Raw genomic sequence first — 23976 nt, 5'->3', positions numbered from 1 at the left:
TGTGTTGCCGATTCCCTTTCTTGGCCTCTAAATATTAAGCTTTGTTCTGCTCTCTGGAGCTGCATAGAAGTCTGTTCCTATCTGCAGAGATTCCTATCCAAGTAAGGATGGAAAGCACAGACAGCTTCCACAACATCCAGGCTGAGTTCTACCTCTTCCTCTTCCAGAAGCATTCTATATGTGCTTCTTTCTTAGGATGTATACTCTGTGCTGTAATTGTCAGGTTTGTATTCTCCCAATAGACTGTGAGCTTCTTTAAGGCGAAGGCCATGCACAATTTTATCTATGTATTCCAGGCACACTGCTCGATATAGAGCTTTATTTGTTAAACTTTTAAGTGAGATATAATTTACATACCACTAAATCCACACTTCAAAAATGTACAGTGTTCCTTAATATATTTATATCACTATCTAATTCCAGACTATTTTGATCATTCCCAAAATAACTATTGTCCCCACTGGTAGTCACTCCCTATTCTCCCCACTCCTCAGTCACTGGTGGCCACCAGTCTTTCTATATATATATATATTAGCCTATTCGTATAAATAGAATCATGCTACATGAAGTTTTTTGTGTCTGGCTTCTTTCATACAGCATAATTTTCAAGATTCATATACGTTATAGCATGTATCAGTATTTAATTTATGATTAAATAACATTCAATTTTATGGACATGCTACATTTTGTTTATTAATTCTTCAAATGATGGACGTTTAGGTTGTTTCCACTTTCTGGCTATTATGAATAACGCTGCTATGCACATTCATTGACAGGTTTTTGTGTGGATATGTTTTAATCCTCTTGGGTATGTAATTAGGAATACAGTTGCTTGATCATATGATAACTCTATGTCTAATCTTTTGAGGAACTGCTAGACTTTTTCTAAAGTGGCTGTGCCATTTTACAATCAACCAGCAACGCATGACAATTCCAATTTCACTACATTATTGCCAACATGTGTTACTGTCCGTCTTTTGTATTATAACCATCTTAGTGTGGGTAAAGTGGTATCTCATTGTAGTTTTGATTTGATTATTTCCTGGATGACTAATAATGCCAAGCATCTTTTCCTAAGCATATTAGCTTCTTGTATATCTTTGGAGAAATGCCTATTAAGATCCTCTGTCCATTTTTTTTTTTTTTTTTTTATGCGTTACGCGGGCCTCTCACTGTTGTGGCCTCTCCCGTTGCGGAGGACAGGCTCCGGACGCGCAGGCTCAGCGGCCATGGCTCACGGGCCCAGCCGCTCCGCGGCATGTGGGATCCTCCCAGACCGGGGCACGAACCCGTGTCCCCTGCATCGGCAGGCGGACTCTCAACCACTGCGCCACCAGGGAAGCCCCTCTGTCCATTTTTTAATTGGATTATTTGTCTTCTTAGTGAGTTGTTAAGAGTCTTAATATATTCTAGATACAAATCTCTTATCAAATATGTTACTTGCAAATGAATTCTCCCAGTCCATGGGTTGTTTATTCACTTCCTTGATCGTGTCATTTGAAGCACAAAAGTGTTTAATTTTGAAAAAGTCTAATTTATCAAAAATTTTTTAGCCATTTGTACTTTTGGTATCACTGACTAATCCAAGGTCATGAAGATTGCTCCTATGTTTTCCTCTAAGAGTTTTATAGCTTTACTCCTGATATTTATGTCTTTGATCCACCTTAAGTTAATTTTTGTATATGATATGAGGGAGGTGTCCAACTTCATTCTTTCACATGTGGATATCCAGTTGTCCCAGCATTATTTGTTGGAAAAACTATTCTTTCCCCATTGAATATCTTGGTATCCCTGTCAAAAATCAATTGCTATAAATGTAATGGTTTATTTCTGGACTCTCAATTCCATTCCATCATCTTATATGTATACTTTATGCCAGTACCACACTGCTTGATTCCTGTAGCTTTGTATTAAGTTTTGAAATGGGGTAAACCTCTTCATTTTTTCTCTTCAAAATTGTTTTGGCTATTCTGGGTCCTTTGAATTTCCATATGAATTTTATACTTCACCTGCCAACCTCTACAAAGAAGAAAATTGGAAAATTCTGACAGGAATTAAATCTGCAGATCAATTTGGGGATCATGCCACCTTAACCATATTGTATCTTCCAAGCAAAGAACCCGAATACCTTTCCACCTATTTGGGTCTTCTTTAATATCACTCAACAATTCAACAGAGCTTTTATGTTCAGTTATAATCAGTGAACAAAAGAAAAAACTAAATAAATGAGTGAACAAACCAATCAATGAATGAGAGCTCTTACTAAAACATACACAATGGCTACCTTCTCAAATCGCATTTCCCTTTTCAAAAAGCCACCCTTTACTACTCTCAGTTTTCAAGCTACATTTCTGTCTTTTCCTCACATTTTTGTTTCTTGGTTTTTGCTTTTTTTTTTTTTTTAATAAATTAAGGGCAGACGCACCCACTAAGCAACTTGAGGCAGAGGCAGCAGCACATGCATGGCAGGTTTCCGTGAAGATTTTCTTTTCTTTTTTTTCAGAATGGATATTTATTTATTTATTGGCCCCCTCACAGCATGTGGGATCTTAGTTCCCCAACCAGGGATCGAACCTGTGCCTCCCTGCAGTGGAAGCAAAGGGTCCTAACAACTGGACCACCAGGGAATTCTCACATTTTTGGTCATAAATTTTATAGTTTCTTTCTCTTTTTTCCATTGATATGATGCAGTGTAGTGGAGAGGTGATGGCTGAATGATGCACCTCCATTCACACCTTTCCTTCAGAAGGTACTCCAGGAAACTTGTTCTAACACAGCTGCCAGCACACCACCCTGAACCTCCCTCTTTTGTTTCTCCATGCGCTGGTTATGAGGTCTCATCTACAAGTAGACTTCCCTATAAACGAAGTAAAGCAACATAATTTTTAGCTATGCTAGGCTGGCTGATGAGAAAAGGTGCCCTACAATTAGGATTACATAGAGTATTATGTCATCCAGGATGCTATTTGTAAAATCTGTTCCCTGGCTTTGACTGCCTTGGTAAGGATCAATCCAACATCGGCCATTTAGGAAATAAAACAGCACTCTGTGTAGGCTGGTGGCAGAGAGAGCCAAGGGGACTCCTTACTACACCTCTAGCAGTACCTGAGAAATAACAATTTCCAGTATTTTCATATAAGTAGTACAATATCAAGATGGAATTCAAAACAGTTCAAGACAATTTACAAATGATTCAGTTAACAGGCTTACATGTCTCACTACCAGTACTTCAAGCTTTCTGAAACACCACATTTCTTAAAAGGAACAAATAAATATTCTATCTCTTTAGCCCACTTTAATTCTTTTATTTTACTTACACAAGCAGAATATGTTACTTTAATGGATCCACTGTTTACCACCAATATAAGCAAAGAATCCATTTAGAATTAAATTATCTCTTTAAAATAAGTATGAAGTTTACATATTTTTAAGGATGTTCACAGGGACATATAGATAGAAAGTTTATTTCCATTTAAAAGCACAAGTTAGGTTAAGGCAATTAATTAGTTGTGAAAGAGCTTATAATTGGCATACACTTATATCATTTCAAATATCGTGTCAGGAAGTATCAGAAATAATGTGGTAAGGAAGGAGATGAATCATAGGGTCTCAAGCAAAAGTCGTATGATAATTCTGCAGACTTTTGCTTTTTTTCTGAGAAAAAGGAAGCATATATCAGCTCATCAGCCAGGTAACTTTTTGTCTCCTATCATTGAATTCAAAGCATTGATTGTGTTGATCTTTGTTTCAGGCAACACTGAGTAACATGAAGGTCTTCTCTTTTCAGCAGTTCCTTAGAGGATGCAGAAAAGAACTTGATATTTATTTTTATATCAACCCAATAATAAGAGAATAGTTATAGTATTGAATTTTAACCCCAAATAATATCATCTTTTCAACCAAGTGCATTGCCTTCAAGTGATATAAGGCAGTGCAGGGGTAAAGGTAGAAATTTTAGCTGATTCAGCAGCTACCATTAAGTTGTCCTTATAAAACTCATTTGCCTCAGCTGTACTATTTTTTTATTGGTGCAAATACCTGTTAATTATGGAAAAATCAGAAAGCAGTTATAACTATGTCATATACTAACTTGATATCAATTCCGGAGTGGGTTCTCTAGCAGATTTCTAGGGTGTGAATCTTTACATCATTATTGGATTTGATGACAATATTTACTTATTTATTCAGCACATATGAATTTGTATGTCTCTTGTTTGCCAGGAAACGAAAAGATAATCTTGCCTCAAGGACTTCATACTCTGGTATTTAACACAATTATATTTTTACTGTTCAAGCTTAAGGCATTATGCACTTTTATACTGTCTCTGTAAGGTATACTCTGTGAGGTACAGTTATTAAATTTTTACTTTATATTTGAGTAATTTGTGATTTAGAACAACAAAACATAATCCAGTTCTATTCTGTGGTCTTGAACCCCAATATGACAGCACAGATTAGGTGCATGTCTGGGTGAGGGCCCAGGACCTCAGAGAGGTCAAATTCACAGAGAGGCAAATTCTAAAATTCACAAGTGGCCCTGTCTGTACTTACAGATGAAAATTATACTTACTGGCTCAACAGCAGTAAGTGCCCAATTTGTACCTTTTATTTCAATAAAATTCCCGTTTGTAGTTTTATGTAAACCGGGAATATGTATGTTCAAACTATGAAACATAACAAATTAAACTTTCATATCTGTAGTTGATATATTCACTGAAAGGCGATGTATAACTTTCCTGGTAATTCTTGCACACTGTGAAAGGAAACTTAGCAGTTATACTCCAATGTGGTATTTTGTGGAGAGGACAGACCAGTTACTCACCATGACAAATGGTGATATGTAGGATTGGTTATTAACCACCTCCAACCTTCTGTCCAAAGAGGCCATCATCATCATCATTATACTTTAGTTTGGCATATAAAGGAAATGGATGTCAAAATGCACAAAACAGTGACAATATCTTATCTGAGATTCAGCTTCTGCTCTTAAAACACAATATTCCCTTGTACTTGCCATGGTAAAATCTAATCATCTCGAGTAAAAAATATAGCCAGATTTGTATTTTGTTGTTTATTTGCTTTTAAATTAAAAAAAAAAGAAGAAGAAGAAGAAGAAGGGAATAAAGGGAACCATGGGGTTTGAGACCAAGGCTGCTACCAAAATAGATATTTAAACAGTGGGAGAGGATGACAGAAATAAGAAAACCAGTCCTAACAAGAAAGCTCTTTAATTCTGCAAATGTGATGTGTGCGTCTGCATGGACATAAGGCTAATTATTTCCACTAAGATGCTGTTGTAAAATGGAGAACTCAACAGGCGTCTTTGTGAGTTTCTTTTGAAACCAATGCCTGGATGGAGTGACTAAGTGTAATGAAACACAATCATCTCTGAGCCAAGGTCTTGCAAACATATCACAGCTAAAGGTTACCCCAGGGACCATGGCCAGGGTACCATAGAAGACTCCCCCCCTCCCTGCCCTAGGCTCCAGCAGAGCTGGCTTCTCCTGGGTTCTCTCGGCAGCAGCTGCTTTGCTTACCTTCCTCCTATTTCATTGCTGGGAGCTAACCTACACCACATACTCAGAGCACACCCTTACACTGGGACAAGTAAAATGGGCATTTTTGGGCAAAAGTTTTGTAGAGGTTCAATTCAAGGTAGATCTTCAACCTAAAGTTCCACTCTGAAAATGTTACATTTTCATGGTGCTCAAAACAAGATTAAATGTTAACTTTATTATGCTTGTCACATAAGACACAAACACAAACATCACCCTCGTAAAGAGGAGAAGGAGGTATACATGTTATTAGATGCAATTGTATACAATCTAAAAATCAATTGCCCGTCATCAAACTCACGGCATGCAACTCTGAGTCAGCTAAGGGCTCCACCACCTCGACCTCATTGTTACTTAATGTTGAGGCTTCCTGGCAGGTAGAGACTAATTCAAAATAACCCAGATCTTCTAAATATGGGCACCGCAAAGAATTAGATCCCCTGTTCTTTTAAAATGGTATTTTTGCCTCTCTTATTTTATTGGACTCCATTTGGTATCATATATGAGGTTTCTACTATATTTTGACTTTGACCCTAGCTCTCAGAGAAAACTATTAGTAAGCAGACAGTACAGACACATAGACAAATCTGTTTTTCTTTCTTAAGCAAATCACAGTATGCACCTCATTTTGTCCCAGTTGAATATGGGAAGAGAAAATGACACTATCCACACCTTTCCTCTTTTTCAACAGTATAATACCCAGTTCCTATCTCAATTCCCAAGAAGCCAAAAAAGCAGCAGCAAAGTCCCAGTCTGCAGGAATAGTCTACATCTTACCACACAGTATCAGCATGTTGCAGCCTTCATCTCCCAGTCTGCAGGGATAGTCTACATCTTACCACACAGTATCACCATGTTGCAGCCTTCATCTCCCAGTCTGCAGGGACAGTCTACATCTTACCACACAGTATCAGCATGTTGCAGCCTTCATTTCCCAGTCTGCAGGGATAATCTACATCTTACCACACAGTACCACCATGTTGCAGCCTTCATCTCCCAGTCTGCAGGGACAGTCTACATCTTACCACACAGTATCAACATGTTGCAGCCTTCATCTCCCAGTAGCCTACATGTTTGGGTTGCAACGCGTAATATGGAATATTAAAAATTTAATTCCTAATTAATCTCCCCTGCAGCTGCTCATGGCTTTTGCAAGCTAGAACATGGAGCATAAGAGAACAGAAGATCCATGGCACCATAAGACTCCACCCTGATTATGCTGCCTGCAAGCCCTCAGGCCACATGAATTCCAAATAAAAAGACTTCCATGCAACACAGACACACCTGAAATAATTTCTTAGGTTGCCTCATGGATTATTGCTCCATGAAAGGGACTCAGTGTGGCAGCATTGGAATTTCAATTCGAGATGTGTCCATGTGATCAAACAGCATGTATGTACTCAGTTTCCAAATAGACTAAGAAATTACAATACTTTTAAAATGCTTTAAATGAGAAAGATAAATAGATCATTGATAGCGCAACCAGCATTCAGAAAGGATAAACCCCAAACATTCAAAGACCTGAAGCTTCAAAGTAAGCTCCAGACACAAGCTAGCAATCCTAAAACAAAAATGGGAAGGATTGAGTGGACTGTTGCTCAAAGCCAACATCTTATTTCTTGTAACTCTAGAACAATACGGTATCTCTGCAAAAGGGGAAAAACTGTAGCTACCATGCCCATTTTAGAAATACAGAAAAGGAAGCTAAGACTGGTGATGCGGAGAATTCACACAGTTGGAGCTCCTTTTCGAGAGGTGATCACAGGGAATTGAGAAGATAGTGCTCTTCGTATTGGCAAACTTGGGAGCCTAGACTATCAAACTAGGTCCAACCCTATTCTTATCCCTGGAATCGCTCCAATTTTTTTCATACTAGTCTAAATGAGGAGAGTGAAATTTCAATTCCAAAGAAATTTGATTCAAAAATACTAAATCCCCAGTTACAATTAATATACAATATCTGAAAGTTCTTCCAAGTCACCTCGGTACCAGCTCCAACCCTACTAAACTCACTGCAGGGAAGAAAAGGCAGCTTTGTAGTAGGAATTCGAAGGCCAGCACTCTAGGCCTGGTTTTGTCAAGAGAAGGGAAAGAAAATCGTTAAGTCCATGGATTTATCCTTTGTCTTCTAAGAAATCAAGAGAATTTCAATGTGACCCCGTGTGGCTCTTCCCAAGAGTCTAAGCTGTACTTTTACTAACAGTAGAAAGCCAGATGGGTGGGATCTAGACACATACTAATTCAAAGACACTATACTATCATAAATTTTCTGTTTATCTTTATGTTTTTGATCTGTCTACTCCTTTATGTTTCCAAGCTATATTTTAAGGAAAGTACCACAAAAGAGAGATATTTTGGAATAAACTAATTGAAATGCTAAAGGGAACCAAGGTGTCCCTTGGTTGCCCTTAGCATCCACAGGGAACCATTACATCATGGTTCAAGCAAAGCAGAAAAAAATCATTCATCCTACCTCTAACTGAGCCTCCCTGAGCAATGCTCTTTCCCTCTCTAGACAAAAACTTTCCTTCTGTAAAGTAAGAGTTTGGCTACATGACCTCTAGGCCGTGATACTCTCAGATCATACTGAGTCTGCAATTCACCCCACAACCACTTCCAAGCTTCTCACACCTGTTTTTCTAAAACCACTCCCTAATACACACATTTTTAAATGATCAGAAATTTTATTGCTAAACACTAAGGTAGTTTAATTGCATTACTCTGGGCAGTGGCTGGCACAGATGTACAATTTATATCTTCTGTAAAACTTGCTAAAGGTGTTACCCTCCAAACCCTCTGTCTTCAGAAACACTGTTGCTACCTGCCCCTCCCCCCCCAAATTTCTCCTTTTACTGAGAGAGTCCTTGGGCATCAAGGCTACTTAGATATTAAATTAGTGCCTGTGATTTCATCTGCCATTCACTTTGTATTCCACATACCCTATATCATAACTGAACTACCTTATTCTTCCAACAAGGCATTCACTTTCAAATTGCTTGACTTTCTCGTTCCTGTTATCCTCTCATTTGAATCCCATGCCTTTCCCATGACATATGCAGCCAAGGGAACTCAAATTCTACCTGCTCTGTGCAGTCCTCCCTGACACTTCCCTAGAAAAGTATAAAATATAATGTTGATATTCCTATCTTTGATTTCCCAACAATTTCAACATCTGGTGAGTCACACAGTAACTTAAAGTAGCACATCCAACAAAGCCCTTCTTTTGTGTCCCTCTGAATTGTTTATGCATTTGTCTCTTCTGTAAGACTACGGATTACTCTAGATCAAGAACATGCTGACACACTAACCTCTACATTTCCAATGCCTAATCCACAGTGGGATCTCAATAAATGTTAGCTGAATGAATGAAAATGTGGAATGAAGCCGTATTTCCCAAATAAAAATATGGATAAATAAGCAAACAGAAATAAAGTTGGGACATCTGAGAGTGGAAATTGCCCCTTTCGAAAAAGGAAGAAAAAGCCCCATAAAAATCTATTTTCGAGAGCTCAGATATTTTTCAAAGTTGTTATGTGAATAGAGCAACTTTGGACCACTTACTGTACAAACATTCCACCTATATGATCCTTTTCTGCTCAATCCACGAGTCAAAGCAGCCTTGCAAAGGTGATTCAGAGGTGGGTTCGAGAAAAGCACACAACACATGCTTGAATAATGAGAAATCACAGACCTGCCAGCCTACTTTAAGCAGTCAGGTGATTCAACAGGTTCTGCAGTTTGCTTTGGATCAAAAATGGAAACATCAAAATTGGGCAGTAACAGTCTACATTCCTAGGACTTTTCAAGTACCTTCTGTTTACAACACAACACAGTCTACTGCGGACATCATCTTCTCTTAGCACACACTTTTAATATTTTAAGTGTGTGATTATTGTTCTCACAGCATATAATTATGTTAACCAATAAATACTAACATCTAATTTAGTTCCACGAGAGTAAAGATAATTCAGAAGAATGAGCTGCTTCTCCCAATTAACTCTTGCTTTCCTAAATTAGAATAATAAAGAAGTTAGAATGGATCACTCTTTAATTTCTGAACGGAACAGGCAGCTGAAAAGTGGAATTCTCAACCTGTTCTACTTAAGAGTTATCACTATTAATTTTTAAAATTTTTATACAATTTCTAAAGGTAATTTTCCATTTACAGTTATTACAAAATATTAGCTATATTCCCTGTGTTGTACAATATATCCTTGAGCCTATCTTATACCCAACAGCTTGTACCTTTCACTCCCCACTCCTATATTGCCCCTCCGCCCTAATTTTTTTTTACCCTTTGAATATTTTTCTTTTTATGAGAGAGCCATACTCAAGGGACACTGCTACGCATGTGATTGATTAGTGTCCCTGAGTATGGCTTCCTCATAAAAAGAAAAGCATTCAGAGGGATATCCTCAATCCGGTTCTAGAACTTAAAAATCAAACACAGGTCTAAATTCAAGGTCCAGCTGTGCGCACATTGTAGTCATATGTCCTAACTTAGTTTCCTCATCCACAAAATCAGCACACCATCTATATCTCAGAGTTGAGATATCTGTATTTCACTGAAGTGTGAACAGATGTGAAAGTGCTTTATTTTACAATCAGTAAAGCACTGTGCAAATATCAGTGATCAGGAATTTGTGTGCACAGTGAGATTGCTCAAACAAAACTGTGACTACTGAATAAACCCATTAAAATGCAGGGGTTTATGGGAGGCATCTGTAGACACAGTCTTAAAGGATGAAGGCTACATTAAGCAAAAACCTCTATGCAGAATCTCCCCAGTGTATATCAGGGTATGAGAACTCAGGAGGGGGAAAAAAAGAGCAAACAAAACTCCTATTTAAAAAGGAGGAGAGGGCATAGAAGTATTTACTCACGAAATGGATGCGCCCAGGGGCAAAGTCAGTGGCCTTGCTGTTCCGAGAAAGTGGGCTTGAGGTATTTGCTTGGGTGGAATTGGAAACATGCTTAACATCAAACTACAGTTTGCTGGAAAACATTCCTGAGACCTGGGTCCATCCTCTTGCATCTTTTCAGAGTTTGTCTTATTTCCTGTGTTCCTTTTTCAGGATGAATCATAGCTTTCCCCTGCTTGAAAACCTTCAACTATCCCTCATTATTTATAAAAGACAGACCAAAATCTTAATCTGGCATTCAAACAAGTCCACAGGCTGTTAGCAGGAAGCCCCCAGGCATGTAGTCCACTTGAAGCTTGCGATGGCCTCGTCTGCAGCCATCACACTGCTTGCAGTTCTCTGAATGCAGCCTGGACCTTCCTGCCCCGCGACTCAGGCTGCTCTCTCTCCCCTCTTGCTTCCAACATCACCGTTCCACCCATCCCTTAGCCGAACGTGCAAATCTTCGGATGAACCTTCTCAGATGTTGCCACCTTTCAAAGAATATCTCGCTCTTTTCCTTGTGCTTCTATATATCTGCCATTGTTGAACTTAGGATATTATAGGCTCCTGACAGATGACAACTCGGTCCTATTTTTCTCCCTTTCAACCTCCTAACAGTTCCCCCAAAAGACCACAGCCCATGCTACCTACCTGCAGCTCAGCACGTGTTTACAGAAATAAAGTGAATTTTCACCACTGACAGGTCTAGTGGAGCCAAGGGTAACGAGAGCTAAGGAAGAGCTGAGCTCTAGTGTGTTTCGCCTTGTGCCCCTACATAGCTGACAGTCCCATCGTATGCCTAGAAAAGGCAACGGGAACATGTCTAAAGAGGAAAGCACCTTACGAAGTTCTGTGTTGAAATGACTGACAGCAGAGAAGCAGGACTGGCTTTTCATCTGTGAAATGAACCATTGTGAATATAGAGGCTGCTGTTGAAGAACTGGAGTGCTGTAGGTCAAGCAGACATCCCACGAGAGTCAAACAACATGGTGACAACAGTGCCAGTCCAAGATCTGCATGCAGAGTCCTGCTGGCTGTCTTCTGAGGACTCACAAGCCCTGAAATTGACTTGCCGTTACTTTCTCCAGACCGGACGGAGGCAGGGAATGACCACAAGCGAGGTCGGCTTCCAAAATGCAGATAATAAATGAAGGTGCAGAAGAACAGCCATGCTCCAAAGGATACAAAGAAGAACTGATAACAAGGCACCATTTGCATTAAAAAAAAAAAAAAAAGATTAATTGCTGTCACCAAATTCTGGTAAGATTGGGGAGAAACTGATATATTCAAACTGCTGGTGCCAGTATAAGCTATGTACCACCCGTGGAAAGAAAAGTAAAGAAGCACTCGTAATCCCCAATGTAGAAATCCCGCTCTAAAAAAACCTGAGTTAGGGAAATAGCTCCAAAGAAAATATACACGAAAATGCCCTACATAGCATTACTTCCAACAAGCAAAAAAGCAAGCCGCCTCGATATCCAACGTAAGGAATTTCTTAGAAAAGATGTAGCCCTCACCCTAAGTTTAACATAGCCATGCTAAGCCATATTTCTGAAGATTATACCAACGTATAACAAAATATCCACCTAGACAAAGCCAGAAAAAGAGCAGGGCAATGGAATAAGAGATTTAATTTTATAACGTTTGTGTATAACACTGTTGGGTTATTTTAAAGAAAAGACTAATCAAATCAATGAAAGAAGTGTCTGTTAACTAACACACGTTGATATTAAATAAAAAGACAACTTAGACCGTTGACTCTGAGAAAATCCAAAAAGAATGGAAGGGATAAAAGAAGCAGCTTGTTCTTTCAGATAATTGCAGGTTATCTGTGGTGACTATTTGCAGATAGCTCTTACCTGTGGAGGCCGAGGCTTGTAGGGGGAGCTGCACTCCAGGTCGGCCAAGATGCTAGTCAATGAGTCAATCTCAGCGTCCAGGCTCGAGCGTCTCTCCTCAAGGGTCTTGCCTCCAGGATTTCCCTGTGAGAAGCAACACAGTCATGTTAAAAAGGGAAATTTCCAGTTTCCATCCATATCAATCTGAGTTCAAATTTCTCAAGTTATACTGTGACTCTGTCCAAGGTTTTCTGCACCTCATTTCCTTTAGCTCTGATAAAATCTCAGTGAGGTAGGCTGGAGAATTATCCCTCTTTGACAGGTAAGAAAACTGAAATATATGAGGTGATTTTTCCTAAAGTCATACTCATATTTTGAGGATATTCCCTTTGATGAATATCCAAGTTAAAGGAAGCAAATGTCTCTCCATCCCTGCACTCAAGGAGCAGATCCAACTAGGGACATAATGCAAATTCCACATTCAGAAACCACTGTATAGAATGATGACATTTTAGTTGGAGCAGGAAAAGGCAAGGAGAGACTTACAGTCCAGGAAGAGGAATGGAATCAGTGCGAGATCAGTAGACTAGGTGTGTCTGTGTCAGAGAGAGATGGCAAGCCCCGAGCGATGCCCCTAAAAAGTGAACTAGAATAAGACTGCTCAGGGTCCTGGCCAAGGGGCTGCAGAGGAAGCATGTGACTGTGACCGCTGATTATGAGCAGGGGGATCTGTGGATTTCATATGTCAGTGTCCCATGTTAGAGAATCCACGTGGAGCGAGCAGCGGGCAATAACACCGCCACAAGGGCATCCCCAGGAAGTGGGAGCAAGCTTAGGACAAACGAGCCAACAGTTTGCCTAGAGCTTAAGGCAAGGAAATAGAGAGTGAAATACCAGGGAACCATAAAGGTCGCCCTAGAATTTGGAAGCAGGGTGAGTTAAAATAATTTTTTAAGGTGACAATGTAATAACGATCATGGACATGTGATGAGAATGTGTCTTAAGACTCCATCAAGAGATCAAAGTGAATCTGCAGTAAGGCCCGGTAGGAATGAAATAATGGGAAGTTAGTGTAATTGAATTAACTCTATTGCACGTGTCTAAGGAGGTTAAATATCAGTATAGTGTCTGGAAGAGTTTAGCAAAAAACCAAGAAACCAGAGTTTCCTCGGTGACAACAAAACCCAGGGTCCCTGACAAGCTAGCATTAAAATCTTACAATTCTCCGGGTAAATTTATCTTTTTAATGAATATGATGCACCAGACAATGATAGCATAATGGTATTTCCAATTAAGACCACTAGTTTCTCTTCCCTTAGAAGCTTGTTCCCAAAACCCTCCCTGAGTTCTTATTCCTTATTTAATTCTCTGCATAAAACATCTCTATTGGCATCTATCATATTGGTCAGTCTCTTGTGAATTTAGCCAGCATGAGTTAATCCCTCTGGACCTCATCTATCCCAGGCACGATGATAACATCAAGGTGTATGAAGCTACAGCCCAGCCCCTTGGAGCCAAGCCCGAAGACTGAGGCCTGCCCCGTAGGCAGCGGCATCTGTTCTTGTGAGCCCTCTTTAACTATGGGTACCTTTAATCACATTATCTAAAACCACCTTCTCATCATTTTCTCTTTCTGGATGCATTTGTATGACCCCTCTATGGCCCTCTAGCCCCTTACCCTGTTTGGTTTATTTTTCTTGTAATATCTATCACCATCTAACATTATATTTTATGTATATTTGTCTGTCTAACATCAGACTCCCCAGGAGAATGTAAGCTTCATGAGGGCAAGGAATTTGTCTGTTTCCTTCCTCATTATTTCCCCAGAATCTTGTTCAGGGCCTAATCCATGAACGTGTTCAATGAATTATTTGAGTAAATAAATGAATAAGTAATGGCAGACTCTGCCATAGGTCCAGCCCGTAACCTTCTCCATATAAACATCTTTTGGGTAAAATCAGCTAAAAGTACAGCAGGGTCAGTGGATGCAAAGGGAAGAAAAGGCTCAGTGTGCCTGTATGCACACACGCGTGTGTGTCTGTGTATTTCACGCTATATGGCCCAGATTTGAAAGTCATCCTTGTGAAAATTGAGAGGCTTTCCTCAGCCCTCTTGCTACAGCCAGAAATGGGAAAACAGTGGAATGACAGGTTGGTTATGTCTTCTCAGAGTCTGAATTTCCAGTTGACCAAACCCTCTAAGACCAGTGGGTCTCTGCCCGAGGACCAGATGTTTTCAAAGAGCTAATCCCTCTATTAGAGGTGATCTCACCTTTACTTCATTGAGTATTAATAACTATGAAATACTGTGGTGTTATTGAGAAAAAAAGACCCTCAAAAATTTAAAATTCAAGTGAACATTCTGGCAATGGATTCTGGTACAAGGAAAGATAGGCTCTCAGTTGCGTTATGGAAGGCAACTGAGAATTGTGTGAACCTGATTCTCTTATATGCAGTTATAAAACATTATTAGTAACATGAATTTGATCACTGTATTCCCATATACTCACAGACAACACAAAATATTGGTAAGGGTGGTGGACTGGAGTCTAGTTAAATTCTTCCCTGGGCCATAGTTTCCTCATCTATAAAACTAGGAGAACATCATCTGCCCTACTGAAGCCAGAGGGATGTTACAAGACTCAGATAAGAAAATGGATGGGAAAAACACTCTTTAAATTGTAAAGCGCTATAATTATTATGATTTTTATAAATTACATTAATTATAGCAACCAGTAACTATAAATTAATATGAATAATATAGCTATTGTTAATTCTTCTTCTTAAAGCGAGCATCATTTATTAAGTCTTCCCTTGGGGTATCAGTAAAGAGACAGGATTTAATCAGGTCTTCAACATCTGTACTTCACTGTAGCAGACAGCACAGCAACTGCCCATGCCCTGAGTCAAGGGATACCATGGAGCCTCAGAAGTCACAGAATTACCCTGAGCCATGCCATGAAACAAGTAATTATGGTGTCCGACCAGCCTGTGCATGTAAGACCTCATTCTGCCTTCCCTCTGAGTTGGGACGACTCCCCATTTTCAGTTTCTCATATTAGGTTGATGCCATGGAACAAGTTGCAGCCTAATGCTGTGAGATTTTTCACCCAAGACCCCCCTTGCTGCCCTACCTGGCTTTCTGATAAGAGCTTTGTTCCTACATTTCAATCCCCATTATGGACTAGGATATGCTTCTTTCTCACCACTGATTCTCTACTTAATGTCTCAGTTCAAACAGCTGAAGTCCTGCACAAGTCTCACCACCAGCCCTTCTCTTGGTGCTTCATCTGTTACCACAGCATCTTACTTAGATCCAGGAACTACCTTGCTACTCTCAACACTTTACACTGAACACTGGAGGACACAGTCCTATAACCAGCTAATGGAATCCTACACACTTACCTACACGTCTTCTCCTTAACTCCCTGTCACTGCAGCCTTACCAGTCACCTGACGGTTGAATGACCTGCCCGAGGCCAAGTAACAATAAGGAAGAGTCTCCTGACTCTCGACCTAATGCTTTTTCCAGATACCAAAGGGCCTCCTATAAAGTGGTCACTATAATAATAATGATTCTTAAGCTCTTCAACAATAAGTATTATGAAAGATTCCATTGTCTTAGCCCAGGATCTGCCGAAAACAAAGCCTGAGACAAAGGCTTGTGTGCAGGTCACTGATTTTGGGAATCAGTCCCAAAAAACAGTACTGAAGGACCGGACAAGTTAAGCAGGGGAGGAGGGAAAGCCAATTCAAAGGTGCTGAATTGAGCTGGTCACCAACACGGATAACTAGGGCTCCATTTTCCTGGGAGCCCTCTAAGGATCTCCATGAAACGTGCCTCAGATTTTCCCATGTAGGGAATGAGAGAAGAGAATGTTCATCCTCTGGCTCTAGTCCTCTACTGGTTTAGAATCACCTACAGGGATATTAACTCCCTCATGCTTGTCCCAAGAAGTACAGAGGTAGCAGCAAAGTCCCAGGACAGAGAGTGAGAGAAAGGTTTTACAGCTGAGGCTGTACTGCCTCAGGTACTGCTAGGTCATACCTATGCAGTGGTGGTTGCCATGGCAATGGCCGGCATCTGAAGGTGGAATGAGAGGGTGAGAAGTAGGGTACAAAGGGTGTCCAGTGACTGTGTCCCCTTATTAACAGCTATAAAACTCACATGAATAAGCCATTTATGGGATATTATTTCCTATAAGACACTTAATTTCATTCATTCAATAAACATATATATGATAAAAGCTCACCAAATCACAATCAGGGCTTATTTTAATTTGGAAAATCATAATTCTTAGTGCCACTACTAGGATTACAGGGTGATGACTCTCCCACTGTGAGTCATTTAAAATAGGGCCTAGAACCAGAATTCATAGCATGTGAGGCCATTTGGGTTACATTGCTAGTCTACTAACTACAGGTGATAGATAAGGAGTGCCAGCAGTGAGTCATGAAAGAGCATTATTTGTATTTATTTATTTACTCACTGTTTACATCCAAATATCTTACGTAAAAAATTAACTCATAGAAAAGTTGAACAAGTAGCAAAATGAACTCCATCCACACACCCTTCACCCAGATTTATCAATGGCCAACATTTTGCCTCCCCTTCTAATAACAAAAATACATTTGCTTGCTTGTTATTGTAGTTTAACTATTTGAAAGAAGTTGCAGAAACTTCCTCTCCATATACTTCAGCTTACATATCCTAAGAACTAACTTTTCAATACCATTGTCACACCCAAGAAATGTAATGTGGGTGCAGTAATCTGATGCATGCATGTTCACATTTCACCAGAAGTCCCAGTAATGTCCTTTTATCGATTGTTGTTAATTTCCATCCAGAATCCAATCAAAGATCATACATTGAGGTGACATGTCTTTCTAGTCTCTTTTAATTTAGAACAGGCCCCAGCCTATTTTCCCCTTTCATGAAACTGACTTTGTGTAAAGAATTCAGGCCAGGTGCCTTATAAAACGTTGAACAATATGGCTTTGTCTGATGACGAGATTCAGATTACACAAGTTCGTCAGGAAGAGTCCATGCATGATGCTGTGCTCTTTCCATTGCATCGCATCAGGAAGCTCATAATGTTATTTGGCCATTTAGTGATGACAAGTTTGATGACTTGGTTAAGGTAGTGTCCACCAGATTTCTTCACTGTAAAAGTGTCTTCTTCCCTTTTAAATCAATACATGATGTGTGAGGTGACACTTTGAGACTCTGCTAATATTCTGCTCATCACAAACCTTTCACCCAATGATTTTAGTATCCACAGACGATTCTTGCCTGCATGGATGATTGCACTGGTGGTTGCAAAATGGTGAGAGCATCCACTATTAACAAATGGAAATAAATGGATCCTGCTTAGCATAATAACAATTTATTTGTTAAGTATTCATTTCCTTTTTGAGGTAGGGAGCAGAACTAACTGCAAAGTCCTCTGCTCTGAAGAAACATCAGGAACGTAATGATCAAATCAGCATTGTTACAGAGATTTGTAATTGTTGTCTCGTTCAGGCAGTTAAGAAACACAAAGGATTGGGGAATGGTCTAGTTAATTAAGAACCACCCTCTGCCCTAGGAAGTTAACATCCTAGAATTAGAGCCAATCCACAGTGTCACACTCCAAACATGCATGAACTGACCTAATCCTCAACAACATCCAGAATCCTTGAGGTGGCCAAGCGATCACACTGACACATCGCAGAAGGGGGATTTGAAGAACCAAGATCCGCATGTGACTGCTCGAAATAATCAGAGAGACCACTTGATGTTGGAGGTACTAAATCTGCGATATTTACATTGCATTTCACAAAGCTCACGGAACTCCTCGGGGCAGACCCTATGTGTAACACTAAGGGACTCCCAACCCCTACCTATGCCTGGACTTCCCTTTGTGGTCCATTAGAGAAAAAAGAAGCTCTCCCTGAGAGCTGAGCAATATAAAACTATCTAATCTTAGGGAACCCTAGGAGGCAAGTGGCACAAAATAGTATATTCCTTTTACATACAATTTTGATTTTCTTTTCAATGGTATTATTTCAGTGTTAATAATACAGTGTGAATTTCACTTCATTTTTGTATTCTTTTATGGTTAATAAAGTTCATTATTCCCTTATTTCTAAATTAATGTTAAAAAGATACTGGTTGGTGAAAACAAAAGGGATACAGAAAAGCTGTATTATCTCTAAGCAACAAAACTAAGTATCTGTCATTTATCCATCATCTTTCTTTCTTTGATGAAGCTGAGAAAATAATCAATGAATTTCTTTGTGATCATTTTAATTGAATTCTACTCCCAAAGCATCCTTAACAAGAAAAAAGTAGTGGTGGGACTTGCCTGGTGGCGCAGTGGTTAAGAATCCACCCTCCAATGCAGGAGACAGAGGTTCGACCTCTGGTCCAGGAAGATCCCACATCCCGCGGAGCAACTAAGCCCGTGTGCCACAACTACTGAGCCTGCGCTCTAGAGCCTGCGAGCCACAGCTACTGAAGCCTGCGCGCCTAGAGCCCGTGCTCCACAGCAAGAGAAACCACCGCAATGAGAAGCCCGTGCACCGCAACGAAGAGTAGCCCCCGGTCACCACAACTAGAGAAAGCCCACGCACAGCAACAAAGACCCAACGCAGCCCCGCCCCCCCCAAAAAAAAGGTAGTGGTGAAGGCTCTGGAGTCAGACTGGAGAGGTCTGAAACCTGGATCTGCCATTTACCAGTTTTGTGACCTTAAGCAATTTACCTAAGGTCTCTGGGTCTCAGTTTGTCATGCAGTTGTAAAGATTAAATGAGTTCATACATGTCAAGTACCGTTCGCATCTTAAGTATTCAATAAACAACAGCTACTCAGTCATTACCTTGATCACAGTCTCAAAATAAATGCTTTGGCTGACATGGTCAGTCAACTGAGTATGTAACTTTTCAAAGCATTTTGATTCAAAGTAAAAATCAGCCGCTGGGGGCTTCAATTAGATGGGGCACCTATGCTTCTTAACACATGATGGTGCTAGGCATTAACTGTGAAGCATACAATTCTGCATCAGCAGTTCTCAAACTTCAGCCTGTACACAACCACCTGGAGAGCTTGTTAAAACACAGATTACCGGATCCCACTCCAGAGTCTCTGACTCTGTAAATCTCGGGTGAGGCCCGAGAACCTACATTTCTAACAAGTTCCCGAGCGATGCTGATGCTGCTGGTCTGAGGACCACACTTTGAGAACCACTGCTCTAAGTACATTTCTAACACAACGAACATCTGATAGGGTAAACAGTGTATATTTTATATGGTTATGGATGCCATGAAAATGCCAATAGGCAATCCAAATAATGAGTAAGAGAAACCTGGATCAAAATAAAACAGAAACAGTAGCACTGCTTCTTAATATAATCCCGCACGCTATATAATAGCGTGAGCGTCCTCATCACACTGATTCCGGTAATGCTGAGTTGACAGGCAGCAGTCAGCAGTAAGAACTCCAGAAAATATGGCCTATTTTATCTAACGGAAATGTCACTTTATTGAATTTGGAGGAAAATGTTGAAAAGAGAAAAAAAATAAGGTTTAGTTCATGTGCATTCTTCTTCCCCCTCATTGAGTTGAAGGGCTTACCTTTCCAAAAACCCATCTATCTCATCATATATACTCCTCCAGGAAGGCATCACTGATAACCCCGCTTATCTGATAATTGACTCTTCTTTGTCTAATTCTCTCTGATAGCAGGGTTCACAGGGTAACTCATTGTCGGTTCACGTGAATGGCTCTTATCCCACGCTGCTCCATGAAATCTTTGTGCTAAGTAGCAAGGAGTCTGAGGAAGGCATGATCCCCAACCTCAAGAAGCTACAGTCTACTGGATATGACTTTCACCGCTGCCTAGTGATATCAAATACACTTATGTTCTTTAAGACTCTGTAAAACCACACAGAGGAGGCAGAGATTTCAACAAACAAACAAACCTTCCCTAAGAAGCTTATTATCCAATGGCTGATAGAAATACAATTCAACTTTTCTAATGTGCAAACCTAGGCTAAAACTCGAGTCTCATTATTATGTAAGAAGAGTCGTCTACCCCACAGGTTAAGGACCCTGAGGAAAAGTGCCACAAAAAGCCATCTTTGGTGCAAACACTGTAGCATTCAAAATAGAGACAACATCTTCACAATTCAAAGTAGAACAATACTTTGGCAACTGGGAGTATGGCAATGAATAAACAGAAAGTAAGGTGACAACGGGAAACAAAGAGAGGTTTTCACGGTTCTAGCCTACCTGGAGCAAAAAACATCAAGATAAAACTTCAGCACTAGGCTTGACACAGGCCTCAGTTTTTTCCTTCCAATTCCCTAACATCCCATCCTTTTCAGGCCTAGAACACTCACCCAAAGTTGATAATGTTTGGTCAACACACATCTCTTTAAAGCAGAGTCTTGCCCCCAGACCTTGTTGCCAACAGAGCCATGTTTTGGACCATGCGACTCCACTGCACAGCACTGTGACCCACAAAAGCAAGGCTGGACAGCCCATCTACAAACAGCCTGGTGAATCTAACCTTTGGTCCGTGACAGAAAGGTGAGCTAGGCAATAAACCTCCTTCCCTTATAAATATGAACTAAGCAACCTGTGACAAAACTGCCATGAGGATGAACTGTGGTCATGGTGAAACAAGAGGATCGTGTTCACGGCTAATAATTAGAGCGTGTAAGAGGATACGATGCAATTATGGGAGAGAGGAGATTAATGGGAATGCCAATAATAGAAAAGAAGAGGATCAGAGAGTGAAGAAAGGAAAGGAAAAAGAAAAAGGGGAATAAAAAGGAGAGAGATATGGTCCCATCCTCGAGCCTTCTGGTGTCAGATCTCATCCACGTGGATCCTTAAGATAAACTCCTTTATATGGAAATACCCCAGGTGGCCTCTGCTGCACAGTCAGCCTTCCTGAAGCAGCCAGCACAAGACCCACTCATTCACAGGGATGACAGCCAGAAGTCAGGTCTACTCGTGACACCATCAGGGAGTCACTTTTCCTTTCTGAAACCCAACTTTCACTTCTATAAAACGAAGGGTATGAACCTGCCAGGTCCACTTTTATTTTTCTTTAAGCTCGAACGTTGCATGCATCTATAAATGACATTTCACAGCTTGCCTGCCACTACCTTTGCTGCCCACTCGCAACCAGACCCAAACCCACCAGAGTTAGGCCCACTCAGAGTTTAAGCCAACTCAGATGTAAGGAAGGACAGGGCTGTGGTTAAAGTGGTCCGTGCTTGAGTACACACAAGCAGCCCCTTTGTTCACTGCTCTATTCAGAAGCAAAACATACACACGCACAAATAAGCGCGTGCGCACACACACACACAATATGGAATTATTTCTACTGGATTCTAATCTTTATGAAATAAATATTGATAATGTACTCTTAAAGTAGTCCCTTAAAATTAAAAAGTCAATTTGTATGAGAATAGCTATATAATAACATAGAAAATATGTACAGTATCTATCCATCGATAAAATAAGAGCCATAAAAATAACCATAATAAGATTAATTATTTGACAGTAAAAGAGACATTTGGCACACCTTTATTAAGCAGCAGAACCCTATGGGGAAAATAAAATCATACACGGAACCCCATTACTTAAAACAGATAAAAACAGAGCTGCTCTGGTTCAAGTACAAACAGGGAAGGGCACAGTTCCACCCACTGGGTTTTTCCCATTGCCTCCAATAACGTCTGCTGAAGCAGTTGTATAAAAGATACTTGGAAAATCACTGCTGCTGATTTTCTGGGCGAGCTATAGAGGAAGAAACAGGATCCTTAGGGGAGCCACCTTGCCAGTCAGTCCACACACATAGTTTGGCAACACTATACCCAGCTGCCTTTTCTGCACTGCGTGTGCCTGTGTGTATGTGTGTGTGTGTGTGTGTGTAAGAAGGAGATATAGCCAACTGAAATAGCTATAAAGATACCATCATATAGTGTCATGGAAACTTTCCCAGGAATGCTTTGCTAATACAATTAACACAAAATAATACAAGTATTAGAAGTTTTAAAAGGTAGAGAAAAAAAGAGTTTGGTTTGCCCTTAAGGAAATAATATCTGAGTGGGGAAGGGAAAGAACAATTATCATTCAAACCTACAAAACAAATAGACTGACGAAATATTTTTGGTACCTGCTGTAGCATGCAGTAGAAAATAGCCCATGCCAGGTATTTTTGCAATTGATTTTGTTTTAAAACCTCATGGAAGACAGCTTTCTGATTTTGCATTTTGATAACACAGGACCAATGGGTTGGGGCATGATAAATTCCAGAAACCACTTCCTCACACGCCCCAACAATGCGACAGAAATACCAAAAGCAAATATTCAAATACTTAGAAATGTGATGGTAGCATTATATATTGGTTCATCATCCTCATACCCTTCCTCCTTGAATCCTTTCAGGACTCCTCAAAACGTTACCAAAATTGAAAACGAAGGAAAGTGTTCAGTTCCCATGTCAAGCACTCCATGTCAAGTAGCCAAAGCTATAAAGCCAAGGGGCTTGTCATCGAAGCAGGTAAGGGGTAAGAAATTCCTTTAAACTTTTGTGTTTCTGAATCTGTGTGCTAAGCACTATCAACCAGGACTTACAGATAAGAGATGTTTGGCAACGTGTGAATAGATTATAGACGATTGGCATAGAAAAGGTAACTCAGGCTCAGAAATATTAGAACTGGAAGGGGAACTGAAGCAGTTATTCCAGCATTTTCACTTAAATATAATAAAGTGCCCCCAAAGAAGCGATTTAGATGTCAGTGATAATAATTCAGTGAAAGACTGAAATCAGTCTAAAAACTGAACACCTTATACTGTGAAACATCTTCTCCAAAGCAAATACCTCATGCGTTATTTCAACTGTTCTTCTTAAGAATCCATGAAATAAGCAGAAAGTTCCTCTCATCCTATCTTCCAGATGTGGAAACTTTATGGAAGAGAGGAGCACAGGCACTGTCTGAGGATTTCCAGCCTCACTTGTGGGACAAGATCAACAAAATTAAGCAAGGACTCCATCCTCCAGCCGGTGGAGAATGCAATATGGACACACAGGTGCAAACCAGTGCTACAGAAATTCCTAGAAGAGAGACACCAGAATGGATGGAGACACTTAGATTCATTGAAGTGGCACTGAAGACAGGAAGATCCTTAGCTAACATCTATTACAATATCATAACCGTACCAGAAAGGAGACAAAGGCCCAGAGAGCATAAGTGATTTACTACTGGTCAAACAACCAAGTGATAAGGATGGCACAGGGAGACCTGAATCAATGCTTCCTTGTCCCAGTCTTCCCACTCAAAACTCACTGTCAAGTAAATGAAGACAGGATTGTAATTTTCTCCTAAGAAACTAGTAAGTACGCTAATGTCAGAAGATGACTGAATATTTAGAAATGTTGACCCAGAAACGTGACACATTATCCACCCAGTGCAACCACAGAAATCCCTTTAGTGAATACTGAGGCGCGTGTGTAGGCAAGGAGAGTAGAGAAACAACAAACGAGGCATTTTGTCTTGGTTCTGCCTTAATTCAGTAGGGTGACCCTGGGCAAATCATTTTCCCTTTCTAAGCCTGTGTTTTCTCAACAGCAAAATGATGGGTTCAGACCTGATCTTTATGTTTTCTTTTAGTTTAAAAGTTCT

General features: G+C 40.1%; 1 protein-coding gene across 19 annotated transcripts in view; it reads right to left on the bottom strand.

Moving 5' to 3' along the window:
* The window catches only part of LPP (LIM domain containing preferred translocation partner in lipoma), a 700519-nt gene that overhangs the window by 349941 nt on the left and 326602 nt on the right, over positions 1-23976 (bottom strand). For all 19 annotated transcript variants that reach the window (XM_032629901.1, XM_032629886.1, XM_032629897.1 and 16 more), the window contains one exon: positions 12319-12441. In XM_032629901.1, coding sequence (XP_032485792.1) covers positions 12319-12441 — 123 coding nt within the window. The remainder of the gene's footprint in view (positions 1-12318; positions 12442-23976) is intronic.

This window comes from Phocoena sinus, chromosome 4 (assembly GCF_008692025.1).
Source record: "Phocoena sinus isolate mPhoSin1 chromosome 4, mPhoSin1.pri, whole genome shotgun sequence".
NCBI lineage: Eukaryota > Metazoa > Chordata > Mammalia > Artiodactyla > Phocoenidae > Phocoena > Phocoena sinus.
Note: the sequence above shows the minus strand (reverse complement) of the source record. Positions and strands in the feature narration are given on the sequence as shown.